The sequence below is a fragment of the Aethalodelphis obliquidens genome, unplaced genomic scaffold (genome assembly GCF_003676395.1).
Source record: "Aethalodelphis obliquidens isolate GAN/ISIS:26980383/991018 unplaced genomic scaffold, ASM367639v1 scaffold9, whole genome shotgun sequence".
NCBI lineage: Eukaryota > Metazoa > Chordata > Mammalia > Artiodactyla > Delphinidae > Aethalodelphis > Aethalodelphis obliquidens.
In genome coordinates, this window is record NW_020837953.1 from 24,282,615 (window position 1) to 24,308,831 (window position 26,217).

Genomic DNA, 26,217 nt, shown 5'->3' on the forward strand with positions numbered 1-26,217 from the left:
ATGAAAAGTCAGGTGCTATGTCTTACCAACATTAGTGAGCCCCATGTAGGGGAACTGTATCTTAAAATACATCACAACAAAGTTCTTTATCAAATAAATATACCCATGTTTCTATCAAAAAAAAATACATCACAACTAGCTAAGGCATTAATATTACTACACATGAAATCTGTGGGAAAGTCATATGTTTTCAAACCAAATCATGCAACTGAAAAAAACTGATGGAGAAATATAGTCTCATACATTCCCAATTTTAAAAAGCTGACTTAAGAACAGTATATTTGGGGCTTCCCTGGTGGCGCAGTGGTTGAGAATCTGCCTGCCAATGCAGGGGACACGGGTTCGAGCCCTGGTCTGGGAAGATCCCACATGCCGCGAAGCAACTGGACCCGTGAGCCACAACTACTGAGCCTGCGCGTCTGGAGCCTGTGCTCCGCAACAAGAGAGGCCACGACAGTGAGAGGCCCGCGCACCGCGATGAAGAGTGGCCCACACTTGCCGCAACTAGAGAAAGCCCTCGCACAGAAATGAAGACCCAATACAGCCAAAAATAATAAATAAATAAATAAATAAAAATTTAATAAATAAATACGGGCTGTTGTTAACTGACAAGAGGCTTGTGCTTATTTATTAAAAAAAAAAAAAAAAGAACAGTATATTTTCAGACTGGAAGGGTAATTTTTATCTTACTTTCTTAAAATGTAACCATAAAGTTTTACAGTAAAAAACATATTTTCACCTCTATTCTCACTTAACCTTCAAAACAACCTTGTGAGACAAGCAGGGCAATAATTATTGAATTCAGAATGGGCAAGTAAACTGCCCCTGGTCACACAATGATTAAATGGCAGAGCTGTATGACGTTGGACAAGTTACTTAATCTCTCACAACTGTTTCTTCATTTGTAAAATTATGGTAATCATAACACCCACCACAAAAGTTGTCATATTAAGTGAATAAATAGACACAGAATATTTAGAACAGTGCTTGCCATGCAATAAGCCTACTGCTTGCAGGACATTTGGTCCTGTCCAAAACATTCATAAGACATTTGGTCCATCCTAAAAGGTCCTTGATATTTGGTCATATTTGGTCCTGTCCAAAATGTCCATGGGGACATTTGGTCCACACCAAAATGTCCTTGATATTCACTTCTGTCCAAAACAAAAATTTGGCATGGGCCAAATACGCTCATGGACGTTTTGAATAGGACCAAATTTCAGGGACCTTTTGACTTAGACCAAATGTCTTGTGGATGCTCTGGACAAGACTAAATGGCTGCTAACTAGCCTGCTTAACTCTGGTATGCTCAAGGATAACACTCCAGGAATCTTCCTCTCTCCTGAATCATCAAATTTTTCCACTATACTGAATTACTGCCTTCAGCAAATAAATATGCTATAATTTCTTCATCTTAAAAAAAATTTGAAATTTCCTGATCCCACTTCCTCCTCGTCTGAACATTCCATTTCTCTGCTCCCCATTGCATCAAAATCCCTTGACAGAGCTGTCTCTAATTGCTCTTCTCCTTTCTCTCTTCAATCTTCTCTAGTGAGGCTTTTCCTCCACCAAAGCTACTCTTATCAAGGTCCCCAGTGAGCTCCACATTGCGAAATTCAATGCTCCTCGAACATTAGACGATCAATTCTTTCAGCTTAAAACATCTTCTTCCCTTGCCTCCTCACCCTGCCCTGGTTATCTCTCATCCCAGTGGCCTCTCCATGCCAGTCTCCTTGCTGATTCTTCCTCATCTCCCCATTTATAAGTATTGAGTTACCTCAGGACTCAGTCTTGAAATCTTATTTTCTTTAACCACTCACTTCCTACATGATCTCACCCGGTCTCATGGCTTTACCACCAATATGCTGATGACTTTCAAATGTTTGTCTCCAGCCTGGACCTTTCTGCTGAGTCCAACCTCATGTATCCCACTTCCTGCTCAACATCTTCACTGGGATGTCCAATAGACATCTCAATCCTAACATGGCCAAAAAACAGATCTCCTGATCTGTCAACCCTGTTGGCCTCTCCCATAGTTTTCCCCATCCCGATAAATGGCAACTCCATCTTTCCATCCACTCAGGACAAAAACCCTGGAATCAATGATGATTCATTTCTTTCATACCTCCTGTTCAATCCATCAACAAATCTTGCTGACACTACCTTTAAAATATTTGTAGTATCTGACCAGTTTTTTTTTTTTTTTTTTTTTTTTTGTTGGTACGCGGTCCTCTCACTGTGTGGCCTCTCCCGTTGCGGAGCACAGGCTCCGGACGCGCAGGCTCAGCGGCCATGGCTCACGGGCCCAGCCGTTCTGCGGCATGTGGGATCTTCCCGGACCGGGGCACAAACCCGTGTCCCCTGCATCGGCAGGCGGACTCTCAACCACTGTGCCACCAGGGAAGCCCTCTGACCAGTTTTTAATCACTATCACTTTTACTACCCAAGTTCAAGCCACCATCATTTTTCACCTGAATCATTACACATGCCTCCTAATTGATTTCCCTGCTTTTCACCCTTACCTGCTAGGGTTCGTTTTCAACACAGCAGCCAAAATGATCCATTAAAAATCTAAGTTAGGGCTTCCCTGGTGGCACAGTGGTTGAGAGTCCGCCTGCCGATGCAGGGGACACGGGTTCGTGCCCCGGTCCAAGAGGAGCCCACATGCCGCGGAGCGGCTGGGCCCGTGAGCCATGGCCGCTGAGCCTGCGCGTCCGGAGCCTGTGCTCCGCAACAGGAGAGGCCACAACAGTGAGAGGCCCGCGTACCGCAATAAAAAAAAAAAAAAAAAAGATCAAAAATCTAAGTTAATCATACCAAATGTCTACTCAAACCCCATCTAATCAGAGTAAACACTAAAGTTCTATGACCACCTACAAGACTCTGCATGATAGGGCCCTTTGGAGTTTCTCTATCACTCTCCCCCTCACTCACTCCAGCAATACAGGCTTTATCTGCTATTCCTTGAATATACCATGCAAGCTGCTGCCTCTGCCTGGGACTCTCGTCATGTAGATATCCCTCACCTCCTCTAGGTTTCTCCTCAAATGTCACTTTTCAGTGAGCTCTTCCCTAACTATACTATTAAAATATTACATTATGTGTGTGCGCGTACCCATATATATACACACATGTGCGTTCACACAAACATCTTACATAATATATATGTAACATATACACAAAATATATACGTATTTACAGTATACATAAATACTATATATACTATATGTATGTGTGTGTGTGTATATATATACATATATATGTAAAATCAGTGGCCCATCCTCCATCCCTATCTTCCATCCCTGTTTTATTTTTCTTCACAACAGTTATCATCAACTAACAAATAATATGTTTTCTTTGCTTATTCATTTATTTTTGGACTTTTCCCCCATTAGAATATAAGTTCCTCAAGGGTAGGAGCTTTTGCCTGTTTGTTCATGTTGTATTCCCAGAACATAGAACAATACCTGATACACAATGAGCACCCAACAGAATATATGTCAAATGGATCAATATTAGCCATTGCCACCGCTTCTGTTATTATTGATTTCAGTCATACAACAGCCAAACAATTAAGGGCTTGCAGGAGACTGAACTATACCAGAAAGCCAAATAATTGATCTATAATGAGAAAAAAACCCAAGCCACAAAGAAATACTTCACTTTACAGCAAAAGCATCCTTGGAAAGGCAAGAACTATAATATTAAGGACTGCCTGAATATCACAGCGTGAAAACAGAGAAAAGTAAAGTGGGTGATCTCAGCACACTGTAAAAATATCTGCTATAGGGCTATATTCACTATTAGTAAATTCCTGTCATACAGACAACAATGCTTAAATCATCTTATCTAGACCCCTCCTGGATAATGCTAGAATTAAACAGAGCTTCTCAGTTTATGTTCTTCAATACCCCAAGATGATTCTTCTGTCTTTACACTTATATTTTTCTCATGTCCAATACCAACACATGATAATAAAATTTGAATTTCCACATAGTTCTATTTTCCATAGACACCAGTGGCTTCACCTATTTTTACAAATTTCTGCTACCTTTGGACAGTGAAAAAGTGACCTTTCTTCTTCATTCATTAAGTATTTACTGACTGAACAATGATGTATCCTGCATTCTGCTAGAATCTGTGGAGGACAACCAAGTATGAGACAGCAAACCTGCTATCAAGAAACTTAACATCTTAGAGAAAAAAAAAAGGCTACATGTTAAAAGAGTTTAGAGAACAATACGATTCATGATAAACAAAATACATGTATTTAAATGTATAAGAGGGGACAAGGGGAAGATGGCGGAAGAGTAAGACGCGGAGATCACCTGCCTCCCAACAGATACACCAGAAATACATCTACACGTGGAACAACTCGTACAGAACACCTACTGAACGCTAGCAGAAGACCTCAGACCTCCCCAAAGGCAAGAAACTCCCCACGTACCTGGGTACGGCAAAAGAAAAAAGAATAAAAAGAGACAAAAGGATAGGGACGTGTCCTGCACCAGTGGGAGGGAGCTGTGAAGGAGGAAAGGTTTCCACACACTAGGAAGCCCCTTCGCGGGCGGAGACTGCGGGTGGCGGAAGGGGGAAGCTTCGGAGCCACGGAGGAGAACGCAGCCACTGGGGTGCGGAGAGCAAAGCGGAGAGATTCCCGCACAGAGGATCCGTGCCGACCGGCACTCACCAGCCCGAGAGGCTTGTCTGCTCACCCGCCGGGGCGGGCGGGGCTGGGAGCTGAAGCTCGGGCTTCGGTTGGAGCGCAGGGAGAGGACTGGGGTTGGCGTGAACACAGCCTGCAGGGGGTTAGTGCACCACGGCTGTCTGGGAGGGAGTCCGGGAAAAGTCTGGACATGCCGAAGAGGCAAGAGACTTTTTCTTCCCTCTTTGTTTCCTGGTGCGCGACAAGAGGGGATTAAGAGCGCTGCTTAAAGGAGCTCCAGAGACGGGCGCGAGCCGCGACCCCAGAGACGGGCATGAGACGCTAAAGCTGCTGCTGCCGCCACCAAGAAGCCTGTGTGCGGGCACAGGTTACTATCCACACCCCCCTTCCGGGGAGCCTGTGCAGCCCGCCACTGCCAGGGTCCCGGGATCCAGGGACAACTTCCCCGGGAGAACGCACGGCGCGCCTCAGGCTGGTGCAACGTCACGCCGGCCTCTGCAGCCGCAGGCTCACCCCGCACTCCGTGCCCCTCCCTCCCCCCCACCCCCGGCCTGAGTTAGTCAGAGTCCCCGAAGCAGCTGCTCCTTTAACCCCGTCCTGTCTGAGCGGAAAAACAGACGCCCTCCAGCGACCTACACGCAGAGGCGGGGCCAAATCCAAAACTGAGCACCTGGGAGCTGTGAGACCAAAGAAGAGAAAGGGAAATCTCTCCCAGCAGCCTCAGATGCAGCGGATTAAAGCTCCACAATCAACTTGACGTACCCTGCATCTGTGGAATACCTGAATAGACAACGAATCATCCCAAAATTGACGAGGTGGACTTCGAGAGCAAAATCTATGATTTTTTTCCCCTTTTCCTCTTTTTGTGAATGTGTATGTGTATGCTTCTGTGTGAGATCTTGTCTGTATAGCTTTGCTTCCACCATTTGTCCTAGGGTTCTATCCGTCCATTGTTTTTAATTTTTTTCTTAATAATTAATTTTAATAACTTTATTATACTTTACCTTCGTTCTTTCTTTCTTTCTTTCTTTCCTTCCTTCCCTCCTTTAGACAACGAATCATCCCAAATTGAGGAGGTGGACTTCGAGTGCAAGATTTATGATTTTTTCCCCTTTACCTCTTTTTGTGAGGGTGTATGTGTAAGCTTCTGTGTCAGATTTTGTCTGTATAGCTTTGCTTCTAACATTTGTCCAGAGGTACTATCCGTCCCTTTATTTTTTCTAAATAATTATTTTTTAATTCAATAACTTTATTATACTTTATTTTACTGTATCTTCTTTCTTTCTGTCTTTTCTCCTTCCTTCCTTCCTTGCCTTCTTTCCTTCTTTTCTTCTTTCTTTCTTCCTTCCTTCCTTCCCTCCTTTCTTTCTTTCTTTCTTTCTTCATACTTCTACTAATTCTTTCTTTCTACTTTTTCTCCCTTTTACTCTGAGCCATATGGATGAAAGGCTCTTGGTGCTACAGCCAGGAGTCAGTTCTGTGCCTCTGAGGTGGGAGAGCCAACTTCAGGACACTGGTCCACAAGAGACCTCCCAGATCCACATAATATCAAATGGCGAAAATCTCCCAGAGATCTCCATCTCAACACCAGCACCCAACTTCACTCAACGACCAGCGAGCTACAGTGCTGGACACCCTATGCCAAACAGCTAGCAAGACAGGAACACAACCCCACCCATTAGCAGAGAGGCTGCCTAAAATCATAATAAGTCCACAACACCCCAAAACACCACCAGACGTGGACCTGCCCACCAGAAAGACAAGATCCAGCCTCATCCACCACAACACAGGCACTAGTCCCCTCCACCAGGAAGCCTACACAACCCACTGAACCAACTTTAGCCACTGGGGACAGACACCAAAAACAACAGGAACTACGAACCTGCAGCCTGCAAAAAGGAGACCCCAAACACAGTAAGATAAGCAAAATGAGAAGACAGAAAAACACATAGCAGATGAAGGAGCAAGATAAAAACCCACCAGACCTAACAAATGAAGAGGAAATAGCCAGTCTACCTGAAAAAGAATTCAGAATAATGATAGTAAACATGATCCAAAATCTTGGAAATAGAATAGACAAAATGCAAGAAACATTTAACAAGGACCTAGAAGAACTAAAGAGGAAACAAGCAACGATGAACAACACAATAAATGAAATGAAAAATACTCTAGGTGGGATCAATAGCAGAATAACTGAGGCAGAAGAATGGATAAGTGACCTGGAAGATAAAATAGTGGAAATAACTACTGCAGAGCAGAATAAAGAAAAAAGAATGAAAAGAACTGAGGACAGTCTCAGAGACCTCTGGGACAACATTAAACACACCAACATTCGAATTATAGGGGTTCCAGAAGAAGAAGAGAAAAAGAAAGAGACTGAGAAAATATTTGAAGAGATTATAGTTGAAAACTTCCCTAATATGGGAAAGGAAATAGTTAATCAAGTCCAGGAAGCACAGAGAGTCCCATACAGGATAAATCAAAGGAGAAATATGCCAAGACACATATTAATCAAACTGTCAAAAATTAAATACAAAGAAAACATATTAAAAGCAGCAAGGGAAAAACAACAAATAACACACAAGGGAATCCCCATAAGGTTAACAGCTGATTTTTCAGCAGAAACTCTGCAAGCCAGAAGGGACTGGCAGGACATATTTAAAGTGCTGAAGGAGAAAAATCTGCAACCAAGATTACTCTACCCAGCAAGGATCTCATTCAGATTTGATGGAGAAATTAAAACCTTTACAGACAAGCAAAAGCTGAGAGAGTTCAGCACCACCAAACCAGCTTTACAACAAATGCTAAAGGAACTTCTCTAGGCAAGAAACACAAGAGAAGGAAAAGACCTACAATAACAAACCCAAAACAATTAAGAAAATGGGAATAGGAACATACATATCGATAATTACCTTAAATGTAAATGGACTAAATGCTCCCACCAAAAGACACAGATTGGCTGAATGGATACAAAAACAAGACCAATATATATGCTGTCTACAAGAGACCCACTTCGGACCTAGAGACACATACAGACTGAAAGTAAGGGGATGGAAAAAGATTCCATGCAAATGGAAACCAAAAGAAAGCTGGAGTAGCAATTCTCATATCAGACAAAATAGACTTTAAAATAAAGACTATTAGAAGAGACAAAGAAGGACACTACATAATGATCAAGGGATCGATCCAAGAAGAATATATAACAATTGTAAATATTTATGCACCCAACATAGGAGCACCTCAATACATAAGGCAAATACTAACAGCCATAAAAGGGGAAATCGACAGTAACACATTCATAGTAGGGGACTTTAACACCCCACTTTCACCCATGGACAGATCATCCAAAATGAAAATCAATAAGGAAACACAAGCTTTAAATAATACATTAAACAAGATGGACTTAATTGATATTTATAGGACATTCCATCCAAAAACAACAGAATACACATTTTTCTCGAGTGCTCATGGAACATTCTCCAGGATAGATCATATCTTGGGTCACAAATCAAGCCTTGGTAAATTTAAGACAATTGAAATTGTATCAAGTATCTTTTCCGACCACAACGCTATGTGACTAGATATCAATTACAGGAAAAGATCTGTAAAAAATACAAACACATGGAGGCTGTAACGAAGTGATAACGAAGTGATCACTGAAGAAATCAAAGAGGAAATAAAAAAATACCTGGAAACAAATGACAATGGAGACACGACGACCCAAAACCTATGGGATGCAGCAAAAGCAGTTCTAAGAGGGAAGTTTATAGCAATACAATCCTACCTTAAGAAACAGGAAACATCTCGAATAAACAACCTAACCTTGCACCTAAAGGAATTAGAGAAAGAAGAACAAAAAAAAAACCCAAAGTTATCAGAAGGAAAGAAATCATAAAAATCAGATCAGAAATAAATGAAAAAGAAATGAAGGAAATGATAGCAAAGATCAATAAAACTAAAAGCTGGTTCTTTGAGAAGATAAACAAAATTGATAAACCATTATCCAGACTCATCAAGAAAAAAAGGGAGAAGACTCAAATCAATATAATTAGAAATGAAAAAGGAGAAGTAACAACTGACACTGCAGAAATACAAAAGATCATGAGAGATTACTACAAGCAACTCTATGCCAATAAAATGGACAAACTGGAAGAAATGGACAAATTCTTAGAAATGCACAACCTGCCAAGACTGAATCAGGAAGAAATAGAAAATATGAACAGACCAATCACAAGCACTGAAATTGAAACTGTGATTAAAAATCTTCCAACAAACAAAAGCCCAGGACCAGATGGATTCACAGGCGAATTCTATCAAACATTTAGAGAAGAGCTAACACCTATCCTTCTCAAACTCTTCCAAAATATAGCAGAGGGAGGAACACTCCCAAACTCATTCTACGAGGCCGCCATCACCCTGATACCAAAACCAGGCAAGGATGTCACAAAGAAAGAAAATTACAGGCCAATATCACTGATGAACATAGATGCAAAATTCCTCAACAAAATACTAGCAAACAGAATCCAACAGCACATTAAAAGGATCATACACCATGATCAAGTGGGGTTTATTCCAGGAATGCAAGGATTCTTCAATATACGCAAATCAATCAACGTGATACACCATATTAACAAATTGAAGGAGAAAAACCATGTGATCATCTCAATAGATGCAGAGAAAGCTTTCGACAAAATTCAACACCCATTTATGATAAAAACCCTGCAGAAAGTAGGCATAGAGGGAACTTTCCTCAACATAATAAAGGCCATATATGACAAACCCACAGCCAACATTGTCCTCAATGGTGAAAAACTGAAAGCATTTCCATTAAGATCAGGAACAAGACAAGGTTGCCCACTCTCACCACTCTTATTCAACATAGTTTTGGAAGTTTTAGCCACAGCAATCAGAGAACAAAAGGAAATAAAAGGAATCCAAATTGGAAAAGAAGAAGTAAAGCTGTCACTGTTTGCAGATGACATGATACTATACATAGAGAATCCTAAAGATGCTACCAGAAAACTACTAGAGCTAATCAATGAATTTGGTAAAGTAGCAGGATACAAAATTAATGCACAGAAATCTTTGACATTCCTATACACTAATGATGAAAAATCTGAAAATGAAATCAAGAAAACACTCCCATTTACCACTGCAACAACAACAAAAAAATATCTAGGAATAAACCTACCTAAGGAGACAAAAGACCTGTATGCAGAAAATTATAAGACACTGATGAAAGAAATTAAAGATAATACAAATAGATGGAGAGATATACCATGTTCTTGGATTGGAAGAATCAACATTGTGAAAATGACTCTACTACCCAAAGCAATCTACAGATTCAATGCAATCCCTATCAAACTACCACTGGCATTTTTCACAGAACTAGAACAAAAAATTTCACAATTTGTATGGAAACACAAAAGACCCCGAATAGCCAAAGCAATCTTGAGAACGAAAAACGGAGCTGGAGGAATCAGGCTCCCTGACTTCAGACTATACTACAAAGCTACAGTAATCAAGACAGTATGGTACTGGCACAAAAACAGAAAGATAGATCAATGGAACAGGATAGAAAGCCCAGATATAAACCTACGCACATATGGTCACCTTATCTTTGATAAAGGAGGCAGGAATGTACAGTGGAGAAAGGACAGCCTCTTCAATAAGTGGTGCTGGGAAAACTGGACAGGTACATGTAAAAGTATGAGATAGATCACTCCCTAACACCATACACAAAAATAAGCTCAAAATGGATTAAAGACCTAAATGTAAGGCCAGAAACTATCAAACTCTTAGAGGAAAACAAAGGCAGAACACTCTATGACATAAATCACAGCGAGATCCTTTTTGACCCACCTCCTAGAGAAATGGAAATAAAAACAAAAATAAACAAATGGGACCTAATGAAACTTCAAAGCTTTTGCACAGCAAAGGAGACCATAAACAAGACCAAAAGACAACCCTCAGAATGGGAGAAAATAATTGCAAATGAAGCAACTGACAAAGGATTAATCTCCAAAATTTATAAGCAGCTCATGCAACCCAATTCAAAAATGGTCAGAAGACCTAAATAGACATTTCTCCAAAGAAGATATACAGACTGCCAACAAACACATGAAAGAATGCTCAACATCATTAATCATTAGAGAAATGCAAATCAAAACTACAATGAGACATCACCTCACACCAGTCAGAATGGCCATCATCAAAAAATCTAGAAACAATAAATGCTGGAGAGGGTGTGGAGAAAAGGGAACCCTCTTGCACTGCTGGTGGGAATGTGAATTGGTGCAGCCACTATGGAGAACAGTATGGAGGTTCCATAAAAAAACTACAAATAGAACTACCATATGACCCAGCAATCCCACTACTGGGCATATACCCCGAGAAAACCATAATTCAAAAAGAGTCATGTACCAAAATGTTCATTGCAGCTCTATTTACAATAGCCCGGAGATGGAAACAACCTAAGTGTCCATCATCAGATGAATGGATAAAGAAGATGTGGTACATATATACAATGGAATATTACTCAGCCATAAAAAAACCGAAATTGAGCTATTTGTAATGAGGTGTGTAGACCTAGAGTCTGTCATACAGTGAAGTAAGTCAGAAAGAGAAAGACAAATACCGTATGCTAACACATACATATGGAATTTAAGAAAAAAAAATGTCATGAAGAACCTAGCCGTAAGACAGGAATAAAGATACAGACCTACTAGAGAATGGACTTGAGGATATGGGGAGGGGGAAGGGTAAGCTGTGACAAAGTGAGAGAGAGGCATGGACATATATACACTACCAAACATAAGGTAGATAGCTAGTGGGAAGCAGCCGCATAGCACAGGGAGATCAGCTCAGTGCTTTGTGACCGCCTGGAGGGGTGGGATAGGGAGGGTGGGAGGGAGGGAGATGCAAGAGGGAAGAGATATGGGAACATATGTATGTGTAAAACTGATTCACTTTGTTATAAAGCGGAAACTAACACACCATTGTAAAGCAATTATACTCCAATAAAGATGTAAAAAAAAAATTAATGTATAAGAAGCCTACTCTTTCTAATCCTTACCTGTTGACTCTACGAGGCCGTTTTTCTGGTTTAATATCCACGTCATAGTGATACACATCTATTTTAGGAATCTGAACCTGAAAATGATTGGCTAACAGTCGAATTGGTTTTCCAACAGTTCCAAGGCCAGGACGACGAGGCGGCTGAAACAGGCTGGTTGGAGGTCCTGAAGAGAATGAAAGATATTTGATGTGCCATTTGTTTGTGAAGGATAATATTCCCCTCATGATCATGATGATGATGATAATAGCTACAATTGGAAATTCCCTGGTGGTCCAGTGGTTAGGACTCTGCACTCTTACTGCCAAGAACCCGGATTCAATCCCTGGTCCAGGAACTAAATTCCCACAAGCCATGTGGCATGACCAAAACAAAATAAAAATAGCTACAATTATTGAGATCTTATTATTCACTGAACATACTCTGATATACAAAGATCAAAAGTTTTTTGACCTAAGACTCTCTAGATTTCTAAATATTTTGCCATGTTGCTATTATTCTGAATATGGGGGATGTCAACATTAGACACAGTATGATGAACCCTCTGAGGCAATCTACTGTCTAAAACCTTTTATCAGCATCAGTAGATCTACAGCTAGGCTTACAAAATTATATGCATTTTAAAATAAAACCATCTCGGACTTCCCTGGTGGCGTGGTGATTAAGAATCCGCCTGCCAATGCAGGGGACACAGGTTGGAGACCTGGTCTGGGAAGATCCCACATGCAGTGGAGCAACTAAGCCCGTGCACCACAACTGAGCCTGCACTCTAGAGCCCATGTGCCACAACTACTGAAGCCCGCATGCCTAGAGCCCGTGCTCTCAACAAGAGAAGCCACCACAATAAGTAGCCTGCACACCGCAATGAAGAGTAGCCCCCGCTCGCCACAAGTAGAGAAAGCCCGTGCGCAGCAAAGAAGACCCAACACAGCCAAAAATAAATAAATTTTAAAAAATAAAATTAAAAAAAAAACAGTACTGAGGCTGAGAAACCTTGGTCTAGATACGGCAGTCATTCCAAATTATTCCATTGATGGTTCACAAGATATTCCATAAAAAGAAAGGATTCCATAAGCTAAAGAAACTGCATATTCCCTCCCCTGCTTAAAATTCCAATGTATATTATCGTGTTAAATTCTCTAAGAAGTCATGTAATAAATAAACCTGTTAAACTTTAACTCATCATTTACCTAACTTGTTTTTCCCTAGAATACACCCGCACACACACACTCTTTCTCTCTCTGTTTTTATTTATTTATTTAGATTTTTTTTTTATGTGGGCCATTTTTTAAATATAAATTTATTTATTTTATTTATTTATTTGTGGCTGTGTTGGGTCTTCATTGCTGTGCGCAGGCTTTCTCTAGTTGCAGCGAGCAGGGGCTACCCTTCGTTGCGGTGCACAGGCTTCTCGTTGTGGCAGGTTCTCTTGTTGCGGATCACGGGCTCTAGGTGCGCAGGCTTCAGTAGTTGTGGCTCGCGAGCTCTAGAGCGCAGGCTCAGTAGTTGTGGCACATGGGTGGCACATGGGCTTAGTTGCTCCACGGCATGTAGGATCTTCCTCGACAAGGGCTCGAACCCATGTCCCCTGCATTGGCAGGTGGATTCTTAACCACTGCGCCACCAGGAAGCCCCTGATGTGGGCCATTTTTTAAGTCTTTATTGAATTTGTTACAATATTGCTTCTGTTTTATGTTTTGTTTTTTTTGGCCGCTAGGCATGTGGGATCCTAGCTCCCGACCAGGGATCAAAGCCGCACCCCCTGCACTGGAAGGCGAAGTCTTAACCACTGGACCACCAGGGAAGTCCCTCTCTCTGTTTTTAAAATCAAACATCTATCAATACTCAGTAGATAAGGATTTAGGGAAACACAGTCTGGGAAATATCTGTCTACAGAAAATCTTACTCCTTTTTGATTATAATGTCAAATGGACACTGGCCTAAAAAATAAACATCTTTTCTGCTATGCATAGGTGTTGAGTAAAGTTAGCTGTGTTTACAAAGGAAAGTTACAACAGGTTTTCTTGTTGCAATGGTATTTCACCAAGAACAAAGACAATTCAGTAAGGAGAGAAAACTTTGCAGCAAGAAGCTGTTCTGGTCCAACATCACTTCGGAAAATCAAAGCAAACACTTTAATGAAATTTGTGTTGACAGATCACCACATACTAATTCTTAAAGTACTGAAAATCTTTTCACGTATTAAATTCACTGTTCCTTCTTCCCCTAAATTATACTCATCCTTCAAAACTCAGGTTGAGTGCAACCTCCTTGGAAAGCCTTTCCAGAATCTCCCAGGCTGGAGGAGGCATCTTCTGTGTTCCCAAGAACTTCTGTATAAGGGAGCACTTAGGACAAGTACCTAGAAACAACTTGTTAAATTACTGTCTCCTTCACTAGACTGTAAACTCTTAGAAGAAATGGACTTCCAGTTCGTTGTTATCTCAATACCTAATTCAATGATGAGCACATTGTAGGAATTCAATAAATGTTCAACAGAACAGTACCAATAATCCCTGTAGCAGATCCAGGTAGAAACTAAACAGAAACCTAGTCATTTCTAAAACAAAAGAATTGACCATTATCTTTTCATTAAAACAAAAAAGCACTTAATTTATACTAAAAATATTATTATTCCTTGGAGTTGAGTTCCACTTCTAGTGAACAAGGGGATCTACTCTTGGTGTGATATGGCATTTATAAACAAGGTAAGAAGTAGATAATAAATAATATCAGAGGTAGACAGGCATACTGAATTAACCCAATTAAATCACATAAAAAAGTCAGCCCTTTATATTCCAAGATATGCTTAAGCAATCTTTGTATCGCAAATCCAGCTTTATGACAGAAATTTGCAAACAGAAATTTGGATCAAGTGACTTGCCCAAGGACGTATGACTAGACTAGGTCTCCTTACTCCCAGTTCAGGGCTCTTTCTTCTCCAATTTACTTCACAATCCTATGGCATCTATACCTCTCTAAAGTACTTGATGCCCTTTAAAGAGGCAGAGGCAGAAGAAATGAAGGAAAGGGATTAAGAAGTGGAGAAAAGCAGAGTGTGTGTCTTTTCCATGGCAAGAGAGAAAAGTTAGAAGGTAAGTGATCATTCCTTTTAATAAGTTTAGAAGACTTACTCAGAAAGATATATTCTAAAATTGTTCATCCCCAAAGCTGGTTTCTTTGAATTTATCAAACGACTTACGAAGAAATAAATCACAGTGGCTGAGGCTCTGGAACTCCTGGTTTTACCACTCCCTAACTGCATGACGTAGGGCCAGTTTCTTAGCCGATCTGTGCATCAGCTTCCTTATCTATAACATGGAGGAGGTATGATAATAATAGCATCCATCTCATAAGGCTACTGTGAGGATCTCATGAGACAATGTATATAAAAGGCTTAACACAGTGCCTCACAATGGTAAGCACTCGATAAATGTTAGTTATTATGACTGAGCTTGCATAAATGTTATAGTTATTGCTCAAAGGTCTTCATGTGGGGAGCATCTCCAAAATTTAGTGACAAAGTCAGAGAATGACATCTTCCAAAAAGGTAACAAATATGACTCAATATAGATTAGATGAAGTCAGCTTAATAGAAGAGGAGGGCATTAGACGAGGAGTCAGGTGACCCAGACTCATCCTCACCACTCAGCCTTGAGACCTTGATAAAGTCACTTAAGCTCTCTGAACCTATTTTCTCATCTGTAAAATGGGGATCACACCTGCCTTGCCTACCTCACAGACAATTAAATGAGCTAACAGCTAAGAAAGCACTTTCCAAACTGTAAAGCACTGTAAAAATCAATATTAATATAAGCAAAATAAATGGTAATATAATTAAATATATTTATTTCCAAGTTATTGTTGTCAGAAATCGAAATTGGGTGAGGGAGAGCAGAGCAAGACTAAACATGCTTCAATGATTGTTCAAGCTAGGAGGGAACAGAGCACTAGATCCATGTGCTTTAACAAAGAAGCAGGAAAGCTTCTCTAGGTTCTTAGCCTGGATGAAACATTCCACAAGACTATCAACTCCCTTTGCTCTAATTCCATGCTCAGCAAGCAGCTTCTTGTTTTTAACTGGGTTTCCAAGGTACTGTGACACCAGAAAAGGAGTCTGCTAGACAGCAAGCAAGAAAATATTCCAGTCAACGGAAAAGATCTACGTGACATCGTGGCTTATTCATTAGTGTCTTATGAATGTGGTTAGTGAGAATTAATTTTCCTCAATCCTGGGTGAAATGATAAGTCCTGCAAAATCTAAAATCAAACCAAAAAGAGAGTCCCTGGGATGTTCCTAACACCACCAGGTTGATCTTTTCCATGAAATTTGGTTTGTATACACAGTTACATAGTCTCTTTCAATATCAGCTCATAAATGCAACAGTTGATTCAATTATGACTTTCCAGTAGGGGAGGGAGGGAAGAAACATTTGTTGAGTATCTCCAATGCATTGCTATCTACAAGACTTCCCACATACATTACCTTATTTCATTCTCACAACAATCTTGCAGCACATAATTATTATTACCCTTTTTTATAGATGCGGAAATGAAAGTTCAAAGGAATTAAGTAATTTGCCCAAGGTTATACAACTATTAAATTACTAGATTGGATTGGAACAGAAGTCTGTTACATTCCTAAAGACCTGATCATGCCTTTAGCCGGGGGACATAGCTGAAGTAACCCTGTGTAATACACTGAGGTTTATCAAATAATATTAATGTGACAAAACCAATTTATTTTTAAAAGGCATATGAAATTTGACTACAAAGTCCTTTAAAAAATACTCTAAGGGGCTTCCCTGGTGGCGCAGTGGTTAAGAATCCACCTGCCAACGCAGGGGACACGGGTTCGAGCCCTGGTACGGGAAGATCCTACATGCCTCGGAGCAACTAAGCCCGTGCGCCATGACTACTGAGCCTGTGCTCTAGAGCCCGCGAGCCACAACTACTGAAGCCCGAGTGCCTAGAGCCCATGTTCCGCAACAAGAGAAGCCACCGCAACGAGAAGCCTACACACCACAACGAAGAGTAGCCCCTGCTCGCTGCAACTAGAGAAAGCCATGCACAGCAACGAAGAACCAAAGCAGCCAAAATAAATGAATTAATTAAAAAGAATCCCAAAACTCTAGGGACTTCCCGGGCAGTCCAGTGGTTAAGACTTCGCCTTCCAGTGCAGGGGGTGGGGGGTTGGATCCCTGGTCCAGGAGCTAAGATCCCACATGCCTCGTGGCCAAAAAAACCAAAACATAAAACAAAAGCAATACTGTAATAAATTCAATAAAGACTTAAAAAAAAAATACTCCAAGCAGCAAATTAAAGTGGAGTTGAATCATTCAGCTATGTAAACAAGTTTCAAGTAAACAAACTTGCAAAGTTTCCAAACTCAAATGGTAGACTGAGTTTTCTATGCACTAAAAAAATGAAATGCTCTACAACTAAGACTACTATGTAGATAAGGTATGATATTAAAGTTAATTCTAACACAGCCCCTAAACCCTGCCCTACTTAGCCAAGACATCAGAAACTTGTTGGGGTTCCAGGTGGGAGCAGCAGACTCCAATCTGCAGGGCATTTGTTACAACTTGGAATGGTTCTTCTTGTTTGGGCAGAGTCGAGGAGATAACCAGAGGCCATTCATAATACAGTTTCCAAAGCACTTTCTCCTTCATTTGATCCTCACAACTACTTCTAACCCAATTAGAAGATACTCAGAGTATTAAAGCCGGAGCTGGAGCCTCTGGCTGGTAACTCGCCTGTCACTGAGGAGCCACGACAGACCACTCTGGGTCTCTTGCACAGACTGACAGGTAGACAGAGGCCGAAGGCCACATTCCCCAAGACTTCAGGGCCTTTGAGAAAGGGTGGACACTTTGCCCCTTGGCCTTCGGGGCTAATGAGAAGTGTTTAGGGGAAGTTCTCTTTCTTCCTTATCTGAGGGCTCTGGACTGTCTTTCAGTGCAAAGAAAAATAGGGGTGCGGCCCCAAGCCAAGAATACCCCTGGTAGTAGATGGTGGAGTCCTTGCTGGTCTGGTCCGGTCAGGGCCAGGCCTCCACTGCGCACCTAGCACAGATCGCGTCCCTTCTGAAGCCCAAACTGGCCTCGCCTCCACCCTGGAGCACAAACCACCTCCCTGAGGTTGGGTCAGGTCTCCCTGAGACCTGGGGACGCGGGTCACCTTCCTCCGTGACCTCGTTCCTTCCTTAGACCTCGAGAACTGGCTCAGATCTCCAGGCTGGGGCGCGGAACCGCCCCCCCCCCCCCCCCCCCCGCCCGGGTCCGCCCCCCCCGCCTTGTGCAATGGGGTCCCCCTCCCCCAGGCCTGACGGCCCAACCCAGGTACGCACAAGCCGATGGGGGCCACGGGGAGCTGCCAGCCCGTCCGCCCGCCCACCCGTCCCCGGGTCCGGTCCTGGTCCCGGCCCAAGCGTCCTCCTCACCGGGTCCCAGAGCCTCCATGGCGGCGGCGGGGGCCGCCTCGCCGCGGTCCCCGGCGCCTCCCGCTCCGGGCCCCGCCGCCGCCGCCGCCGCCGCCGCCGCCGCCGCGTAACGCTTGATCTCCGGAATATTGGCGCTATGGGGGCGCCGCGGAGACGCGGGCGCTGAGCAAGGGGCGGCGGCGGCGCCCGGCCCGGGGACAGGGACCCGGCTCCCGCGGCTCTTCCGGCCTCAGCGACAACAAAAACAATCCCCGCCGCCGCCGCCAGCGGGAGTGGGAGCGGGAGCCAGCGCGCGCGCCCGTCGGGCGGGGAGAGGGCGCGGGGCGCGCGCGGCCAGGGGTCCCGGCTCACGGAGGGGGCGTGCACAGCCCCGGAAGCCGGGTCCACCCGGCCCGGCGTGGGGCAGAGGCGGGGTGGGCGGGGGTGGGCGCGCGCGCCCTGAGGGGGCAGCGCCCAGAGGACGTGTCGGGGGCGCGCCCGCCCGCCCGCACTGCCCTGTAGCCCAGGGAGGCCTTCCCCGGCGAAGGGCTCTGGGGGGGTCTACATGCTGTCCTCCCAGAGAATTCCAATACACAAGTGCCCGGAGAAAGATCGGGATTGCAGACCCCACTGATCCAGACACAGCACTCCACTTCCGCCCGTGGAAAGTGTCCTGAGATGCACGTCGGACACCTCTCCTCCTTCCTCCCACCTCAGACCACTTCTTTCTCCTCTGTCTCCTCTTTCTCCACTGTCCCGGGACTGAGAACACCGGGGTCACCACGGACGCAGCATTTTCCTTCCACTTCTTCATCCAAGACTGTACACCCAGGTGCTCTTCCCAACCCATGCAGCCGAAAGCACCACGGGAATGGACTATGATGAATGATGTGTTCTCTCTGTCTATGACCTCTGCTCAGTAAGTCACCAGTCACTTCAAAGAGAAAAGTTTTGCTTTCTTGGAAGCCTTCACTGTAGCAGCCAAGAGCCAAAGGAGCAACACCCCACTCCAGGGTGGTGCGGTCAGCCCAGTAGACCCAGCATCCCCGGGGCTTTCAGTTGGGACTTTTGAGTTGGAGAACATAGGCCAAGAAGGAGTTTCTAGTCTTCAGAATGAGGCAGCTCTGTGCCCACCAGTTAAAAAGGGACAATGTGTATATGTTGTACTCGTTTGCTAGAGCTGCCATTAGAGTACCACAGATTGAGTGGTTTAAACGACAGAAATTAATTTTATTACAGTTATGGAGGATAAACATCCAAGATCAAGGATTGGTTTCTTCTGAGATCTCTCTCTTTTGCTTGTAGATGGCATCTTCTCCCTGTGTCTTTGCATGGTTTTTCCTCTATACACATCTGTGTCCAAATGTCCTCTTCTTATAAGGACACTAGTCATCCTGGATTAAGGCCCACCTTACAGGCTTCATTTTAATTTAATTGCCTCTCTAAAGACCCTGTCTCCAAATACAGTGAATTCTGAAGTAATGAGGCTTAGGATTTCAAGGTGTGAATTTTGAGGGGACACAATTCAGCCCATAACACGTGTAGTGCGATAGTTATTTGAGCACCTACAATGTGCAGCCATAGAGCCAAATAATTTTTGTATCATAAAAATGATTTAAAAAAATATTTGGGGCACACCATGGCCAGGCACTTTGTTATGGGCTTCACATGCCATCTAATCTTCACAACCACCTATAAGGTAGATATTATTAAGAAAGGTATTTGTGTAGATGAGGAAACAACCTCAGAGGAGCTAAGAAAATCAGGCTCTGCATTACATGATATGGCTGAGAAGCATGGAAAAATTGGAGTTCTAAATCCTGCATTCTAGTCCTGGCTGATTCCATCCCCGCCTGGCTATAGAACTGAGACTTTTAATCAAGTAACTGGACTCTAGTCTACTGATGACATACTCCAACTTCTTTCCGTAGTGCCATGCTGCTTCTCCGTTAAGCCAGATATTCACTGGAAACAATGATAGGGGACAGAAAGTTTGAAGGGGAGGAAGTATTCACTAAGAGAACAAACTGGTTGACAGTTAAGAGGATAAGAGGATAAGGAAAGCCAACTAAAGGCCAAGTTTTTTTTAAAATTTTTTATAAATTTATTTATTTTTGGCTGTGTTGGGTCTTTGTTGCTGCGCGCGGGCTTTCTCCAGCTGTGGCGAACAGTGGCTACTCTTCGTTGCGGTGCGTGGGCTTCTCATTGCGGTGGCTTCTCTTGTTGCGGAGCACGGGCTCTAGATCGCAGGCTCAGTAGTTGTGGTGCGCAGGCTTAGTTGCCCTGCGGCATGTGGGATCTTCCCGGACCAGGGCCCGACCCGTGTCCCCTGCATTGACAAGTGGATTCCTAACCACTGTGCCACCAGGGAAGCCCCCAAAGGTCAAGTTTTGAGTTAAGCCTAGTAGCCACCTCCCTTCACTCCAGGCTAAATTCTTCCCATTCACACAGTGCTGGTGGCTTCCAGCCTGGTTTGAGGCTGACTTTCCCCCTCTCACTTTCTAACAGATTTCCTCCCATATTTTATTTGGTACACTGAGCAGAAACCATAGCTTGTTTCCTGTACTGAAAATAGCTTCAGAAACCTGAGTATGAAATGTATTTAGGCCATAGTCATGACTGCAACGCCTCAATTCCTCAATCTCTCACCACTGCCATTCTCGACTGCTCTGATGATCTACATTCTTCCAAAACTCACTCCCACTCAGGCACCCACTGCCCCCTTTCCAACTGAGCCCTTCTGAGCCCTGCCAAACCAATGTTCTATAGTCAATAAACTCTCCTAAACCTCAGTCTGTTCGACAAGCTCTCCTTCCACTTCCTGCTGTGTCTGAGAGGAAGCTCTGCCCCAGAATACCACTTCTCCCTCAGCTCTCTCTGATGGTGTCTGCTCATTCTCCCACACCCCACACATCTACAGGACAGCGTGGGGAATGGACAGAGAATTGGCAATCTATTTGCACCCCCATGACACCAAACCTTGAATTCTCATTCTCATGTTAAAGCTACTTGCCCTCTGGCCAGACTACCACAGGGCCTCCCTTGGTGGTATAATTAGCTCAGCTCCTGGTCTTCTGTCTCAGTTCAGGCCTGGCTCCCATTGCATTATAAATCCTTGAAAGCAGGGCTTATGCCTTATTCAGGAATTCAGGTTTGTGTTTCTGTTGCCTAACATGTTACCTGGCACCAAATGCCTACTCAGGGAAATGTATGGAATGAATGAATGAATGAATGAGCAATTAATGTGTAAACCATGGGAACTAGAAATGGTCCAGTGGAGGGGCCTAGGTAAAAAACTCTGGGTGAATCCCCAGCTTCTCCAGAGTGCAGACTTTCCAATCAGGTGGTCCTGGGTTCAAATCCCAGTTCCACAACATACTAGCTTTAAGGACCTGGGACCAGTCCCTTCACCTACTGCTCAAGGATGTTGTGAGGAGGAAGTTAAACCATATATGTGCATGTTCCTGCGTGTCTGGCACAGAGTAAGTGCCCAATAGTAAATAATTCTCCTCCCTTCCCTCCTTTTCCCCAGCTAAAAGCTGCTCCCCTGCTGCTGTCTTGCTGTCCTTTGAGAGACAGAGAGCTCACGATCTCAGCTTAGTCCAAGAGAGGGAAGCAGAGCTGTCAGGGACCAAGCACGTTTACACAGCCTTTGTCTGAGCCACCTGAGGACAGGGACTTGGCGCACTCGTCTGAGGGTGAGAGCCAGAACACGCTCAGTCGAGGTTTATGAATGGAACTGGACTTTTTGAATGTGTCAATGCTCCCCTGACACCAGATTGTGTCAGAGGGAGCCTTGCTAGTGGACCTTGTGCCAGATGGCAGGGCTCCAGCCACCCATGCTGCTTGTGACACTCCAACCCTTGTGTGGGCTGCTGGTCTCTGTTGGTGTTTTGACTTCCCAGCCTCTCCTCATACAATCTTTCCACAAGTCTGGAGCTTAGAAGTTGAGGACGAACTTCTTTGCAGTCGATCAGCTGGGCTAGGGACTTAAACTCTTCTTTAGCTGGGGACCCCCTTATTCAAACAAAAATCTTAAGTGGGAGCTGAAGTGGAGCCACTCTGTCTGAGGAAAGAGACCTGCATTGCACACTACTGAACTAGACTAGCTTGCCAAGAGACACCACCTGGCATCCCAACGGAATTTCTGCCCCCCCTCCTCCTACTCCATCAGCAGCCTTGCTCCTTTACAATTTTTTAAAATAAATTTATTTATTTATTTTTGGCTGCATTGGGTCTTCATTGCTGCGCGCGGGCTTTCCCTAGTTGCAGCAAGCAGGGGCTACTCTTCATTATGGTGCGCGGGCTTCTCACTGCAGTAGCTTCCCTTGTTGCGGAGCACAGGCTCTAGGCGCACGGGCTTCATTAGTTGTGGCATGTGGGCTCAGTAGCTGTGGCGCATGGGCTCAGTTGCTCCATGGCATGTGGGATCCTCCCGGACTAGGGCTTGAACCCATGTCCCCTGCATTGGCAGGATTCTTAAACACTGCGCCACCAGGGAAGTCCCAGGAAGGCATTCTTAGCAAGACATAAAATTTAGAAACCACAAAGAAAACTACTGATAGATTTAATTACATGAAAAATTAAAACTTCTCACAAAAACCACCATAAAATTAAATATAAAGAGTTCCTACAGGGCCTCCCTGGTGGCGCAGTTGTTAAGAATCCGCCTCCCAATGCAGGAGACATGGATTCGGTCCCTGGTCCGGGGAGATCCCACATGCCATGGAGCAACTGAGCCCATGCGCCACAACTTCTGAGCCTGCGCTCTAGAGCCCGCGAGCCACAACTACTGAGCCCGCGTGCCACAACTACTGAAGCCCGCACACCTAGAGCCCGTGCTCCACAACAAGAGAAGCCACCACAGTGAGAAGCCCGTGCACTGCAAAAGAGCAGCCCAGCTGGCTGCAACTAGAGAAAGCCCGTGCACAGCAACGAAGACCCAATGCAGCCAAAGATAAATACATAAATAAACTTATATTTAAAAAAAGACTTCCTACAAATTCATAAGTAGAAAAATTGGCAATTCACAGAAAAAATACAAATGCTAACAAACATGAACAGGTGTGCAATCATTAACAATCAGAAAAGCAAAGTACAAAAATGAGCCATTTTAAAAATTCATTGCTTGAAAAATATTTTTAAGTTGAGTAAATCCAGATGGTAAAGATGAGGGAAATTAATACTCTCACACAGTATTGGTGGGATTGTAAATTGGGACAACTTTCTTTGAAAATAGTCTGTCAGTGTCTATCAAAAATATAATTGTGCCTCCCTTCAAACCCTTAATTCCATTCTTGGTCTCTGTCTTAAGAATCTTGAACTTCTGTACACACATAACATATAACAAGGACGTTTGTTCATTATAGCATTGATTGCAATAGGAAAAAAATAGAAATGACCTTAACATTCATCAAAGGGGATGGTTTAAAAAGTAGATTACATTCATATTATGGAATAATAAGTAAAATGTATGTATTAAATGTATGAGATGCTTCTATATGTACTGACATGGAAGGATCCCTAAAATACACTGTTAAATTGAAAAAAAAAATCCAGTACAATAGAATAAGATGCACAGTGATCTCACTGAAATTGTGTATCAAGGAGATAAAATGTACAGTTTAGGCTGCCTCCCAATTCCCTCATTAAAGGTGACTACTATTAATATTTTATATGTATAATCCCTAATTTTTTTCTGTGCATTTATAGTTGCACATATATAAGTCCATACCATATGATCTCATACACAGACATGCACAGGGGAAAGACTATGTAAATTGATACAGGGAAAACACCATGTAAAGATGGAGGATGGGAGTGTTGCATCCACAAGCTAAGGAACACCAAAGATTGCCCACAAACCACCTGAAGCTAGGAAGAGGCAATGATGGATTTCCCCTACGGGTTTCAGAGGGAACATAGCCCTGCCAATACCTTGATTTTTGGACGTCTATCCTCTAGAACTGCAAGATGATAAATTTCTATTGTTTTCATCATCCAGTTTTTGGTATTTTGTTATAGCTGCCCTAGGAAACTAAAATAGGGAGTAAAGGTGGAAATAGGGAGACCAAGAAGTGAACTATTGCAATGATGCAGGTGAATGTTGATGGTGGCTTGAGTCAAGGTTGTAGCTGTGGATGCTGGATATGTTTTGAAGACAGACTTTGATGATGGACTGAGTATGAGGTATAAAAAAAAGGAGAGGCATTAAGGGTAATTCTAAAGTTGCAGTGCTGTTAGTGCCCCAGGTGTCTGCATCTTTGTGCCTGAGGCCTTTCCCAGAAGTGCAAAAGGAAAGCCAATCTAACAATTCCTACCTTAGACTGGAAGTGCTGGGAAATTAATCCCACCTAGGGGAAGCCCTCAACCAGTGATTCTCAGGAGTTGGTGTATAAATATCCCAGCTCCTTTGCCCCTCAGATGGGATAATTTTGACACGTGTGTTTTACACTATTTCTCACAAGATTAAGCTCCAATCAATCAATGGTAGCTGGCTTTCCAACACATCTTTATTGGCTGCCTTCTCTTCCATGTATCTCTCCTACTGGTGACCCTTGTTTCTCCAAGATAAATTATTTGCACTTGAATCTTTATCTCAGAGTCTGCTTTTGGAGAAACCCAGACTAATACACGAGATTTTCAGCTTGAGCAACTGGGAAGATATTTATTCATATTTATTAATTAATAAATTGACATTTATGAAGATGGAGAAGACTTTGACAGGTACAGATTCTTGGAGAGGGGAAGATCAGTAGAACATTTTGAACACAATAGTTTTGAGGTGCTTGTTAGGTCACCAGATGGAGAGGTTGAATAGGCTTAGAGATATACAGTCTGGAGTCAGGAGAGAGATTGGTCTAGAGATATACATTTGGGAGCCAACAACATAGAGATAATATTTAACGAAAGCCATGAGTCTGGATGAAATCACTAAAGGAATTAGTGTAGCTGGAGAAGAAAAGAGGTCCCAGGATTAGTAGGGTTCTTGGCACTGTAACATTTAAAGGTCAAGGAAATGAGGAAGATCCCGCAAAGCAGATTGAGAAGGAATGGCCAGTGAAGTTGGAGGAAAAGAAGAGTGTGTGAAATCCCAGAAACCAAGGGAGGCAAGTGTAACATCAGTCCCTTCTTTTGGTCTGTTTTAGTATCCTTCATTTATTTTGGAGGCTTTCCTCAAATGTCTGGTGGTCATATTTTGTCTTTTCACATTCAAGAGTTGGGTTTTAAAAGATTGATTTGAATTCTTTATCCATGTATGGGTTTTGTCTTTTGGTGGCTTTCACAGTAGAAGCTGAAACTCTAGGTCATTTCTCTGAGGCTGTTCAGTTTCTCCAGAGAATTCCCCGTTTTCAAGCCGAGGGAGGGAATACCCTAGTCACCAAATAAGGAGATTATGGGGTGGGGGAGGGAGTGAGAGTGGATAGAGAAGAGTGTGGCCTCTTCGTTCCGTACGTAGACTTCCAATGACTCTCCCTTTTTCTAGTAAGGTACCTCTCTGTCTCAATTACTGCACAGACTCCTCCCAGATTCCTGCCAGGGAGGAGTAGTAGTCATCTGACAGGTGCAAGATTATAGAAGGGACCTGAAGGCTAATGGATCCTTACAGACACTTTCATCCAATCCTCTTGTCTTGAACCCATTCTTCTCCCTGGTTCTTTCTTTCTGGGTTTCTGGGTCCTCTAGTACTTGAGTTTAGCTGGAGTTCTGTGGCAGGAAATGGCTTGCTTCTCATTAGCACCACCTCTGTAGACAGTTGGTATGTAGCTTTTTCAGCCCTGCTAATTTTTCCACTTGGATTTCCACCTTCTCATCCTCTCATGTCTCCTCTCCCACTCTCTTTATCCTTGTGGGTTTATTTTGGTCTTATTCACTTGCTTTCATTTTTGTGGGGCTCGAAGAACTAGAAGAGATAAACACATGTGTTCATTTTTCCTTCTCAACAACAGTATTTTTTTTTTTTTTTTTGCGCTACGCGGGCCTCTCACTGCTGCGACCTCTCCCGCCGCGGAGCACAGGCTCCGGACGCGCAGGCTCAGCGGCCATGGCTCA

General features: G+C 43.3%; 1 protein-coding gene across 2 annotated transcripts in view; it reads right to left on the reverse strand.

Annotated features, from left to right (window-relative positions):
- LOC113621832 (protein argonaute-4) overlaps window positions 1–18,456 on the reverse strand; it is a 42,746-nt gene extending 24,290 nt beyond the window's left edge. The window contains exons 1-2 of one of the 2 annotated variants that reach the window (XM_027109124.1): window positions 18,187–18,456; window positions 11,742–11,907 (exon numbers count right to left, since the gene is read on the reverse strand). In XM_027109124.1, coding sequence (XP_026964925.1) covers window positions 11,742–11,907; window positions 18,187–18,205 — 185 coding nt within the window. In that variant the 5' untranslated portion in view covers window positions 18,206–18,456. The remainder of the gene's footprint in view (window positions 1–11,741; window positions 11,908–18,186) is intronic. The other variant, XM_027109125.1, reaches the window with a different exon arrangement.
- Between the last annotated feature and the right edge of the window lie 7,761 nt (window positions 18,457–26,217).